The 14,110-nt window shown below is 35.4% G+C and overlaps 1 protein-coding gene across 1 annotated transcript in view; it reads left to right on the top strand.

The window, feature by feature from the left end:
* Window positions 1-9,061: 9,061 nt before the first annotated feature.
* The window catches only part of LOC135714634 (dehydrogenase/reductase SDR family protein 7-like), a 48,399-nt gene continuing 43,350 nt past the window's right edge, over window positions 9,062-14,110 (top strand). Inside the window, exons 1-2 of the mRNA XM_065238015.1 lie at window positions 9,062-9,369; window positions 9,435-9,578. Coding sequence (XP_065094087.1) covers window positions 9,208-9,369; window positions 9,435-9,578 — 306 coding nt within the window. The 5' untranslated portion in view covers window positions 9,062-9,207. The remainder of the gene's footprint in view (window positions 9,370-9,434; window positions 9,579-14,110) is intronic.

The following is a 14,110-nucleotide window of genomic DNA, read 5'->3' as shown; positions in this document are numbered from 1 at the left end:
AATTTGTAGGTGACGAGGCACTTGGTGACATTACAGCGAGCTTGACGATTGTTGCAGCATTTTTTTTAGCAAACTACCAGTTAAGGTGTTTACAAGATCATGTTTCTAGCACTAATGCTTTGCACTGTAACATGCAAGTACCCATTAATGGGTATAAAAGTACCCATTATTAGTAAGTATATGAAGCTGTCAAATAATGGGTAATTGATTATTTTTGAAAATGGGTTCTTTTGTACCCATCTTTTTGACCTCTTTGGGGAAGAAAAATGAGTATTATTTTACCCATTATTGGGTGAAAATTATCTTAATCAATAGTGAATATTTACTAACACAAAGCATATTACGAGGCCTTAAAAATTGATTTTTTATGCCATCTATGCCTAATAAAATGAGTAAATGTAAGTATTTATTTGAAATAAATCTAGGTGGTGTACATTATGAAATTCAGATAAAATTGAATGATTTTCATTTGCTTAATTTCAGATCCACAAGGAAGTGGCCGTGAAAAAAGTGTTCCAGGAAGGGATGACAAGAAGAAACGTCCGACAAAAGCAACACATTGCACAGCAGGGACAGTGGATGCCAAGTTATTATTATCGAAATAAATAAAAAACAAGCTATTAATGCTAATATTTCCGCCATTTCAATGAAATATGCGAAAAATCAAATTAAAATTAATTTCTAAATAGCTCAATTATCGAAAATGTATACTTTTTACCCATTTTCTAAATCTTTTCATTTTTGAAAATGGGTAAAAAGTACCCGATGATTTGACTTACAAGCTCTTTACCCATTATTGAGTAAAGACGTTTTACCCATTTTATGAGTTTACCTAGTTTACTTCGAAATGTGTACTTTTTCACCCATTAATGGGTACTTGCCAGTCACAGTGTGGGTATTTTTTCACCCATTTTATGATTTCAAAATTCCCCCTTTTTTTGACAGCTGCATACATGGTTTGAAAATGGGTATTTTTTTACTCATTAATGGGTTTTCACGAAACTTGTTGGTGGTACACTAAACATCATTTTCAAGAGCAAGAATGGAGCAAATTTGTAGCGAATATTTTAGATGGTAATCAACCATACGACGAGTGAAATAATTTTTTTTAGAACTGGCATTTCATTTGACAGATGGAATACAATTTACTGAGTATCCAGTAAACATTTCAGAATGCTGGATGGTCGGTGAAATGTGATTTTTCTGGAACGAGTTCAGCAATTCAGTTTGCTGGAACTTGAATCTTTTTTTTTTTTTTTTTTTTTAACTCTTTATTTGTTCCAAATTCAAAATAAATTACATTTCATTTTAACCTAGGTGCTCCAGTTACTGCAGTAACGTACCAGCCTTAATTGTTATGATATATATCTAAGTGTTTTTACATTGTTCATGTCTTGGCAATTCAGTATTTTAAACAGGTTTTTTAACCTGCATGTCAGTATAACAATTGATATCTTAAAACTAAAAACTAAAACTAAATCTTATCTAAGTATAAAGGGAATTAATCGTTGCAATTGAGGATTGCAACGATTTTTGCCTGAAATTATTAATTATTTTGTTGGACATTTGTGCTAAAGTCTCAACATTCGAAATTCTATGTACTTCGGTTGTACTGTACCAGGGAGGCAACTTCAAAATCATTTTCAGAATTTTGTTCTGAATCCTTTGAAGTGCTTTTTTCCTGGTAGTGCAGCAACTAGCCCATATTGGCACAGCGTAAAGCATGGCCGGTCTAAAAACTTGTTTAAATATTAGAAGTTTATTCGTCAGGCAAAGTTTGGATTTCCTGTTTATAAGAGGATACAAACATTTAATATATTTGTTACATTTGGCTTGAATGCCCTCAATGTGATCTTTAAAAGTTAATTTTTGGTCAAGTATTAATCCAAGATATTTCACTTGGTTTGACCAGGAAATTGGAACTCCGTTCATAGTGACTATGTGACTACTACTAGGTTTCAAAAAGGAAGCTCTAGGCTTATGTGGAAATATTATAAGTTGAGTTTTGGAAGCGTTGGGAGAAATCTTCCATTTTTGTAAATAAGAAGAGAAAATATCTAAACTTTTCTGCAGTCTGCTGCAAATAACACGGAGACTTCTTCCTTTAGCGGAAATGCCTGTGTCATCAGCGAACAAAGATTTGTGGCAACCCTGAGGCAAATCAGGGAGGTCCGAAGTGAAAATGTTATACAATATAGGCCCAAGAATGCTACCCTGAGGAACTCCTGCTCTAACAGGTAGTCGATTAGATTTGGAATTTTGATAATTTACCTGCAGAGTTCTGTCAGTTAAATAATTTTGAACTAATTTCATAATATAAAGTGGAAAATTAAACTTTTTCAATTTAGCAATCAAACCTTCATGCCAAACACTGTCGAATGCTTTTTCTATGTCTAGAAGAGCAACTCCAGTTGAGTGGCCTTCAGATTTGTTTGAACGAATTAAATTGTTAACTCTTAAGAGTTGATGAGTAGTTGAATGCCCATGGCGAAATCCAAACTGCTCATCTGCAAAAATTGAGTTCGTATTGATGTGAAGCATCATTCTATTCAAAATTATCTTTTCAAAAAGTTTACTTATTGAAGAAAGCAAACTTATTGGGCGGTAGCTAGAAGCTTCAGCTGGATTTTTATCTGGCTTCAAAATTGGAACAACTTTTGCATTTTTCCATTTATCAGGAAAGTATGCCAAATGGAAACATCTGTTAAATAATTTAACAAAGAAAGACAAGGTACTCTCTGGGAGTTTTTTGATGAGGATATAGAAAATTCCATCATCACCTGGAGCTTTCATATTTTGAAACTTTTTCGTTATAGACCTTACTTCGTCCAAATCAGTCCCCCAGGAATCATCAAAAATATTTTCCCGAGAGAAAATATTCAGAAAATCCCGAGCAACCTGATTCTCCATAGGACTAGTAAGACCCAAACTGAAATTATGGGAACTCTCGAATTGCTTAGCAAGTTTCTGAGCTTTTTCCAAATTTGTGATCAAAATTTTACCACCTTCTTTAAGCGCTGGAATAGGCTTTTGAGTTTTTTTTCAAAATTTTTGTGAGTTTCCAAAAGGGTTTGGAACTCGGGTCTAATTTAGAAATATTATTTTCAAAAGTTTTGTTCCTCAGGGCAGAGAATCGCTTTTTAATTTGTTTTTGCAAATCCCGCCAGATAACTTTCATGGCAGGATCGCGTGTTCTTTGATATTGTCTCCTACGGACATTTTTAAGACGGATCAAGAGCTGAAGATCATCGTCTATTATAATTGAATCGAATTTAACCTCGCATTTTGGTACTGAGGCAGCTCTTGCTTCAACTATAGAAGTAGTCAGAGATTCAAGAGCATAATTAATTTCATCTTTGGTTTGCAAAGGAATGTTTGGATCGAAGTTATATTCCATAAATGTTCGATACTGCTCCCAATCAGCTCTATGGTAATTGAAAGTAGAGCTGTTGGGATTACAAATTATTTCTTGGGATATTTCAAAAGTTACTGGAAGGTGATCAGAACCGAAGTCAGCATGGGTAACCAATTGGCTACAAAGTTGACATGAATCAGTTAAGACCAAATCAATAGTGGAGGGATTTCTTGCAGAAGAAAAGCATGTTGGGCTGTTTGGATATTGAATAGTGTAATAACCTGCAGAACAATCGTCAAACAGAATATTACCATTGGAATTGCTTTGAGCATTATTCCATGAGCGGTGTTTTGCATTAAAATCACCAATAATGAAGAATTTAGACCTATGACGGGTAAGTTTCTGGAGGTCACCCTTGAGAAAATTCTTTTGCTGGCCTACGCATTGGAATGGCAAATAGGCAGCTATAAACGTAAGTTGTCCAAATTTTGTTTCAACAGAAACTCCCAAAGTTTCAAAAACTTTGGTTTCAAATGAAGAAAGAATTTTATGTTTGATTCGTCTATGAATAATGATGGCAACGCCACCACAGGGTCCATCAAGACGATCATTTCTATAAATCAAGTAATTTGCGTCCTTCTTAACCTTATGGGCAGGTTTAAGGAACGTTTCAGTTATAACGGCAATATGCACGTTATGAACTCTCAAAAAGTTAAATAGCTCGTCTTCATTATCTTTAAGAGATCGAGCATTCCAATTTACAATATTTAATGCTTTAAAATCCATTACTGAATTTTAAAGTCATGACAATATTATTAGCAAATTTTACTCCAGTTTGAATAGCATCAAACATGGAGTTAGATTTAAGCATATCAGAAATCATGTCAATTAATGAATTCTGTAAAAATTCCATTTTGGGGGCAGTAATGCTTCCTAAGTCAAAATTGTTAAAATTTCCGTTAGAACGTTGGTTAGTATTTTGATTTCTACCCGCTGCAATAGCAGCATAGGTAGCTCCATTAACTCGCTGAACATTGTTAGCAGCGAGGGGAGTAGGTACAGATGAAACATTTGAAGCAGGGGAGATATTTGTACCTACGGGTACGAATGTAGAATTTGTTCCTCGCTGACCGTTGTTAACAGCAGAGAAATTTGTACCTGGTCGGAAACGTGGAGCGTTTCCTACCTGACGGTTAGAACGAGATTGTAGGATCGCTTTGCGAGTCTTACATTCCCAAAAATTGGATTTGTGGTTTTCACCACAATTTGAACATTTAAATTTCTTAGGATCTTCCTTCACAGGACAGTCGTCCTTTGCGTGAGAGGAATCACCACAATTCATGCATTTAGCTGGCATGTAGCAATTTTTAGTTCCGTGACCCCATCCCTGGCACTTACGGCACTGAGTGAGGTTTTGGAAATTTCCTCCAGTCTTCCTGAAGTGTTCCCACTTCACTCGGACATGGAGCATAAGGCTAGCTTTTTCTAAGGCCTTAAGGTTGTTTAGTTCACTAGACTTGAAGTGAACTAAATAAAAATCATTAGAAATCCCGTTGCGCGAATCGCCAGGACGGGATTTCATTTTCATTTTGATTACTTGGAGTGGCACAACTCCAAGTAATTTTGCCAGTTCATCTTTGATCTGATCCAGGGATTCACCACTGGGCAGTCCTTTCATGACAACCTTGAACACACGTTCAGTTTTGGTGTCGTAAGTAAAAAATTTGTGCTTCTTCTCAGTAAGATACTTGAGAAGACATTTAAATCCGTCCAAGGTTTCAGCCAATACACGGCATTCACCCCGACGTCCAATTTGTAGTGAAAACTTAACTTTCACGAAATTCAAAAGTTCCATGCGAAGAGCATGGAAATCGGTAGTGGTTATCACAATAGGGGGAATCTTTTCCTTCTTGGCATTAAGCCGGGAAAGTTTACTAGAATTTTTCTTGGATGATGGATCATTCTCATCATCCGTGAGCAAATCAAATTGATTACTCAAATTAATTTCTTCAGAAGGGGGGTCAACAGTTTGCCCCTTTCTTTTGCGTTTAGGCGCCATGGCGGCAGTAAATTTTTTATCCAAATCGACTTCCAAGCAGATTACTATAAGAATCTGAAGGATCGAAGAGGAATTTTCCAAATCGATATCCAAGAAGGATTACCTCGGGTAGGGTCCAAACAAGGATCGAAGAGGAATAAGAGTTGAACAAGGTAGAAAATTTTTACAGGTTGAGCACTGAAAAGTGCTGTTTAAATTTGTTGTAGCTTTAGGTAGTAGTAACACTTCCTTCAGCAAAAAGAAAATAGATCCGCACGGCAAGAGAGCACGATGCGGACTGGGAACTTGAATCTTAATTTTGGTGTGTAGAGAGTGTAACATTGGTCTCATGTAAAACAACTATGAATGAATTAATCATTCTCACATATCCTTGAATTAGCTAGAGTTATGGCTGGGAGAGCTAATAGGTATTCAGATTCAAGCTTTTATTGCTTATTTAGCTGCCCATATGATGTATTCTAGGATAGTTCAGAAGGCAAGGCAAGCGGCTGGTGATTAGAAGGCCATGGTTCGAATCCCATATTACGACATGTGTGTTATGTATATATGTAATAAATTTTCTAGTATCTGTGTGGAGGAGGGGCGCGTGCTTCGACAGAAATAATGACATAACCACCCCTATTCTGTATTTCGTTTCGAACGAAATTCTCATACAAAAAATATTTTTTTGTATAAGAATTTCGTTCGAAACGAAATACAGAATAGGAATGAACAATCACAACGAGAACAACCCCTGCTCTGTGTCGTTCTTATTTTCAGATGAATTATTCCGTAGTCGAATAATCGTTTAATAAATGTATAATAATGTCTAATTAAACATAAGTTCACATGAGAATCAAGCGTCTATAATACATCTTTGTACCATCGCTGTTTAAGAAAGTAATGATGTCTAATTAACGCTGAATAATCAAAAATTTGATCGAATAAGCTCTCTTACAACTCTTGTAAGTCGAATAAAAGCTTCTCGACATACCTTATTCAACACCAAATATTTCGATGTTGTGGTTGAATAAATTCTCCAGATTTGTGTGAACAAAGCCTGAACAGAAGTTTTTATTCAAAATAGTACAAGTACTTAAGCATGCAGTTGAATAAAATCATCAAGAAGTCGTTTTTTCAATTGAAAAATCCAAGTTTCAATCGGCCACCGTGGCGCTGCAATCGCAGCGGTGATAAGTCCGAAATAATGTGTCAAAATGAATACATTTTTGAAATTTCAACCAAAAAACTATTATTTTGTATTTATTCTAGCGAGTTTCTGTGGGAATCAAAACATGATCCGAGCAAAAAAGTAGTACTCGTAATAATGGTATATAATTCTGAATTTTATCGTGCTTTATTTCGAAAATATCTTCCAAATAAACAAACATAATCCAGATCACCCGATTCGTCCACCGACTAAATCTATTGCCACTTAAAAATTAATTTCAGTCGGTGTATTAATCAGCAGATTAAATCGTTTTTCGTCTGGTGCTACACCGAGCAATCGGCCTATTTAATAGTTTTTCGTCGATGGATTTAGTCGGCCAACTTTGTCTGCTGTTTTGTTTTCTATTTGTTACCAACAGAATTACAATGAAATTAAAAAAAAACTTTCTGAGGCATAAAATCTCTCCGGTTCATGAGTTGATGGGTCGATAGGTAGGGTCCAGGTGTGGGAGCGGCCTTCCTGGCGTTGGGAGCATTGGTACTCAGTATTGAAAATAAGATCGACGGAAAAAATCAAGGAAAAAAAGAAAAACTGTTTATATTTTGCAACAGCAGCATACTTACTTACCTCTAGAGCTGAATCAAACGAGAATTTTTTTTTGTTATTGTTTACACGGTAAACAATAGTAAAAAAATACACATTTTTTATATTTATATGCAGCTGTCAAAAAATGTGTAAATTTGGAGATCCTAAAATGTGTATACAAATACACATTTTAAGAATGTAGTACCAGTCAAAAAATGTGTATTTTTATACTCATTAATGGGTATAAAAAAACTTCAAACTTTGCTGCATCCTACTTTGTTGACGCACGCCATTTGCTAAATTTCAGTGAAGAACAGCAGGAAAATTGAGGAATTACGGTCCAAACTGGACAGTGCGCAACGATGGACATGCTAGAGGGTAGGTGATTTATACTTTTTTCATAGCTTTTAGTTTTAGTTTAGTTTATATACTTCATATACTGATTTTTGTTTTTCTTCCCTTGATTTGTTTCCCGTGCTGAGCATCAATGCTACCGACGCCAGGGAGGAATCTCCCATACCTGGACCCTACCTATCGACCCATCAACTCATGAACCGGAGACCAATTGGCGTCTTGCAGTGAAACTTTTCCAAGCTTTCGCCTCCTACATTTCGAAGTGAGAACTACTAGAAGGAGGATAGTTTCCAAATTTTCCAAGTAAAACAGACGATTTTTGGGGCAAATCGGTCCATAAAGAAAAACTAATAATTTCCCGTGGAAACTTTTGCTTGAATCGTGTAAGAAAACGTGTTTGAAAACTAATTGTTATTATTTCGGTATGGATCGGAGATGTTTTCATGGAAAATAATGCATAACAAGTTTGCACCCACAGCGAGAGGTTACCTCCTGCGCAGCTGCATTTTTCGGAAAATTGTGAATATGTGCGATTTCCACTAAGATGAGAGTGGAAATTAAGTGAATTTACTTAGGAAAGGTTGTATCATGCTGGTGGTAATGGAGAATTGGTTGTATAGGACGCCAATATTCAATAAATGTTCATTTTGGCCTTTTCTAAGCAAACATATTGATACTCACAATTTTCGACGGAAAACGCAACGGAACTTGCTTTACTCAACACGCACCATACTATAAAATGGTGCTAGATGGTTTTCAAAGTGATAACAAGATGACAAATCATCTTTATTTTGAGTAATTGAGCAATTTATTTCTGTTTATACATCATATTTACGATGCAGCATTGATGGAGCCGCGAAATGAAATGAATATATATTATGAAAGTTCAACTGGAAAAGTCAAAAATGCACATCAGTCTGATCGTAATAACGTTTTCTTCTTCAATTCGAATGTTATATTGGAAGGATTTTACACAGGCTTGATGAAAATTATGATTTAACGCTAATTTTCCCGAATTTTATATGCAGTCTGTCAACATTATCATCATCATGCAGTGGCGACATCTGCGTTGAGCTTTTACGGCAATCTTCCAATCCCGTAGCACGTAAAAACGTCATTACTTTTCAGCTGCGTACCAGGCTTAAAGCAAAAATAAACAACAAAACGAAAACAAACCCTACGCTTGCACGGTAACAGACAAATACCCTTTTATGAGTAAAAGTTAACCCATTTTTATAAAAGTGGCTTTACTCGTTTATGACTAAATTATTTTAACAACAATGAGTTTCTGCTAACAGTAGCTAACAGTTACTACTTAATAGGCATAATAAATTACTCATTAATTAGTAGTGCCACTTTTATTGACAATGGGTTGACTTTTACTCATAAATGGTTGTTTGATTATTACCGTGTACATGGCAGTATACGCTAGTGTGTGTAAAATTATATTATTAGATTAGTGTTCGTGAGATCCTGCTTGGAGAACTCAATAAATTCACCCAAAGTTCTGCACTAATACTTGTGCAATTTACAAACGTCAGAGAAGTCTATGCGTGCGAAAAAAATCGAAAAAATCTGACAAAAATTATCTTCTCTGTAACGTACTTTACTTGCTCCTGTCATTTCTAAATTAATAAATAACATCATTAAATATTTGTATTTATAACAATTCATGTGTCTTGTAATCTAGTCATCGAGATTACTATGAAACAACTGGAAGAATCAACGGGTTTGTGTCGCTCAGAAGGAAGTTTTTTTTTGTGGATTTTGTCCACAATTATGTTACCGTTTACCCTACCACATATGATCTTCAAAATTATTGGAATTGTTAAGGAACGGCGATACAGAGAATGCTTGCCTGGGAAGGTAAACTTGTTATTTACACCATATGAAACAAAAAACTATAATTATAGTGCGCTAAATTTTCGCAGGTGGTTCTAATTACTGGTGCCAGTTCAGGACTCGGGGAAGCTCTGGCACATACATTCTTCCTAGCAGGATGTAAAGTTGTACTAGCTGCTAGGCGTAAGCAAGAATTAGAGCGAGTTCGGAAAGATCTACTTGCCCTTCATACGGTAATTAATTCACTTTTGTAAAGTTTTAATTTGGATTTTATTGTTATTTTCCTAAAGTTTCATCCTTGACTTGATGTATAGTTTATACGAACAGGCTATCGAAACCAATAAAACAACAAATTACAATAGTCCATTTTACAAAATGAAAGGAGCTGATTTGCCTGACAAAATTTGATGATATTGATGTTGCTTCTTACAGCCGTTAGGTAACGGCCTCCTGTCAATGTTCATTCATGAGTTGAATCAGAACGTCTCGTAAAATGCTTATTACTTTTATGAAAGATCCGTTTATGATTAATGGTGATAAGCTCCAACTCGGATTAACTTTTGATACTGTCCCTGTTTGCAGCCTTCAATCGTGGTGGATAATCGACTTTAGAATGTATGGCGAAATTCACTTTTAGCTACAAATATCAATTATATACACGCAGAAAAAAATATTTTAAACGTAATAATATTTGACGTAAATGCAATAAGAATTTCATTTTGTTTTGGCTGCAAAAAGAAATCATTATTGTTTCAACAATCCAGCATTATTGTCCCTTAAAACCCATGGATTGTTAAATCAAAGAGAAAATCTTTTCGAATTTACAAGAGCTTTCATGGTTTTGACGTAAGCTGTCAAATTTGGCAGCTGGGTCAACAAGAAAAATATGTTTGTTTTTAAAAGAGATTTCTTGTTGATTCAATCAAATTTATTTTATGAAGGCTGACAATTCACGCAGTAGAAATAACAATATGTTTATTGATTCAAAAATAATGTCGATTTTTTTTTTTGTGACAACAAACAGAATTGCAATTGAATTTTTGAGGCATAAAATCACTGATCACGCCTTCCTTCGGAAGGGAAGTAAAGCCGTTGGTCACCGGTTCATGAGTTGATGGGTCGATATGTAGGGTCCAGGTGTGGGAGGTGCATTCCTGGCGTCGGGAGCATTGGTACTCAGTACGGAAAACAAGATCGACGGAAAAAATCAAGGAAAAAAAAACTTAAAAATTGATTATATTTAACAACTGCAGCTTGAACTGCAGCTTACTTGCTTACCTCAAGTCTTAAGATTTTCGGAAATCTCGTACTTATTTCCCGAAATTCACAATTAAAAACAATACTTAATCAAATGAGAAAATTTTTGTTATTGTTTACATTTTTGTCCGGGTGAAAACGAGGGAATGGTTGGTAGTTATTTTTGTATTCATGGCCCAGGGAATGGACACAGCAAATAAATGCTAAATTAAAATTAACTATTGTTGGCTTAATAATAGAATATTGTTATTTTTACAATAGTTGCAATTGAAAAGTGGCTTATTAAAACAAAAAGAATCTTATGTTGAGTTTATTTGAATACAACAATAAAATGCAATATAATTTCAACCGGAATTGTTTGTTTAAATACAACTAAAGTTTTGTTTGGTTCAATGCAAACAATTTTCTGTCCGTGAAGGGTGTACCGTTTAAAATCCGTACACACAAAATTCATTCTCAAAATTCTAGTTTTTATCCGATTATCATCAAATTTTCAGGGAGTAAAAAGAAACAATTAAAGTTAATTTTGGCATCATTCGTTTAATTTATTTTGCCTTTATATCCGAATGCGCAAACCTTGGCCTTAACCCCAGCCATAAGGTTCTGCACGACCTCAGACTCGACAGTTTTTTATGCATATTAACACATGCTTTCTTCATTTCTTCTACATTCTTCATCACTTTAGGTCGTTTTAGAAGGTACTCCTTCATAATGGCCTAGTATTTTTCTATTGGGCGCAGTTCCGGAGTGTTTGGAGGGTTCAGATATTTCAGCACGAAATCGATATAATTCGCCTTAGATTATTTTACCGAAATCTCAACAGCTGAACGTTCGGTGATTTTTCACAGATATTCGGTGAAAAATTACAGGAAATCTGTGAAAAATCACCGAACTGTTTACCGAACGTTCAGCTGTTGAGAATTCGGTAAAAATTCACAGATTTCGGTGAAATAATCTTAGTGTGCACTCTAGCACGTCCTTCGTGTAGTGGCAAATCCATTCATGGTGCTTGCGGTAACGAAAGGTGTACTCCGCATTCCGCAAGTACAAATCGCTTGCCAAATTAAGAACTTCTTGGCAAACTTCGATATCTTCTGTGTCCGGAGGTCAACATCACACTTATCCTTAACAGTCACATACAGGTTTCCTGGAATCTGGTTGAAGTCCTCCTTCACACATGTCTCGTTATCCATTACGCAACAGAGTGAATTCGTTAACTTCTGGTCGTACAAATTCCGGGCACGGCACGATGGATTTGAATTTTAAACCATGAAATTTAAACAAGTATACGCTGGACCCGTGTCTTTTAGATCCGGTGGAAAATGGAAATATCTCGTTCATTCTATCGGGAGGCCCAGCATCATAAAGCTGTGAAGCAAATCTCGATGAATATTTCAAATGATCCTATCTGCAGATCTCTGATCATGCTTTGATCGATTCTCTTCATCGACTTTCTCTTTTCATAACCACCGCTATGCAAACAGATTTCGCGCTTATTCTACCACATAGATTGATAAAGAAGGTTCTTATCTAGCGTCCAAAACGTCAAATACTACAGGGAAAGGTTTTGCAGCTGAGTTATTAACGAAAGAGAAAATCGATGAAGAGAATCTATCAATGCAGATAGGACGTTTTTGAAATGTTTATCTAGAAATGATAATCATACACACCCGACAAGCCGACCAGCTTGAATGTTCTTTATAATAATATTTCCAAATAAATAAACAAATCAAATTAATACACTGACTAAACGATTGACCTCCGTCGTGTTTTACACAAGGAGGGGGGGGGGGGGGGAGGTGGCTTTCAAATACGAAGAATCGTCGCCTACCTCGCATAACTGGTTCCAAACGTAAACAAGCCATAAGAAACCTACAGCGTTTGTTTACGTTTGGAACCAGTTTCATACAAGAATGATCAGTAGGCTGATTTGACAGCACGTCCCCCCCAGGTTTTACATGACATGTGCTTGAATCTTTCAAATTAGTATATTTACATTGGTATACACTGAATGAATTCCACGCCGTTCACGGATAGAAAATATTTTGGATTGAACCAAAAAAAACTTTAGTTGTATTTAAACAAACAATTCCGGTTGATATTTTATTGCATTTTGTTGTTTCAATAATACTTATTCATATAAATTCAAAATAGGATTCTTTTTGTTTTAATAAGCCACTTTTCAAATGCAACTATTGTAAAAATAACAATATTCTATTATTAAGCCAACAATAGTTAATTTTAATTAAGCATTTATTTTCTGTGTCCATTCCCCGGGCCATGATTGTAAAAATAACTACCAACTATTCCCTCGTTTTCACCCGGACAAAAATATAAACAATAACAAAACTTTTCTCGTTTGATTTAGCTCTTTTCCGCGTTCCACGTAAGAATTGTTTTTAATTGTGAATTTCGGGAAATAAGTGCAAGATTTCCGAAAATCTTGAGACTTGAGGTAAGTAAGTATGCTGTAGTTCGAGCTGCAGTTGCTAAATATAATCAATTTTTCTGTTTTTTTCCTTGATTTTTTTTCCGTCGATCTTGTTTTCTGTACTGAATCAACAAGAAATCTCTTTTAAAAACAAACATGTTTTTGTTGTTGACCCAGCTGCCAAATTTGACAGCTTACGTCAAAACCATGAAAGCTCTTGTAAATTCGAAAAGATTTTCTTTCTGATTTAACAATCCATGGGTTTTAACGAGGGAGGCGACTCTATCTAAGATGTAGGAATTTTTTTGCTTTGCTGTTGGGAGATGCACTCCCGCTTAATAGATAAAAACACGATTGATTATGATTTTGAAGATTTCCTGTTCCTGCAAAAAGGTGGAGAGCGATGCGAGTAGATGGGTTTAGATGCAAGAGATGAAAAAAGATTTTTCGTAAATTGATTCGCTATACCTAGTGTGAGATTCTTCGACCATTTAAAATCGAGATTTAGATGTGTCGCACCCCTCGGGTTTTAAGGAACAACAATACTGGATTGTTGAAATAATAATGATTTCTTTTTCTTCCATCACTAGTTTTGGCGTAAGCTGTCAAATTTGGCAACTGGGTCAACAACAAAATATGTTTGTCTTTAAAAGAGATTTCTTGTTGATTCAATTCAAAATTCACGCAGTAGAAATAAAAATATGTTTATTGAATAATATTTAATAATATGGGCAATTAATTTTATGTTTTGTTTTCTTTTTCACTGATCATCCTTCGGAAGGGAAGTAAAGCCGTTGGTCCCCGGTTCATTAGTTGATGGGTCGATATGTAGGGTCCAGGTGTGGGAGCTGCCTTCCTGGCGTCGGGAGCATTGGTACTCAGTACGGGAAACAAGATCGACGGAAAAAAAATCAAGGAAAAAAACAGAAAATTGATTATATTTAGCAACTGCAGCATACTTACTTACCTCAAGTATCAAGATTTTCGGAAATTTTGCACTTATTTCCCGAAATTCACAAGTTTTGTTATTGTTTACATTTTTGTCCGGGTGAAAACGAGGGAATGGTTGGTAGTTAT

This window comes from Ochlerotatus camptorhynchus, unplaced genomic scaffold (genome assembly GCF_037179485.1).
Source record: "Ochlerotatus camptorhynchus isolate MF236.1 unplaced genomic scaffold, CSIRO-AGI_Acam_v1.1 ptg000682l, whole genome shotgun sequence".
Classification (NCBI taxonomy): Eukaryota; Metazoa; Arthropoda; class Insecta; order Diptera; family Culicidae; genus Ochlerotatus; species Ochlerotatus camptorhynchus.
The sequence above is the reverse complement of the archived record's forward strand: the minus strand, read 5'-3'. Positions and strand labels throughout refer to the sequence as shown.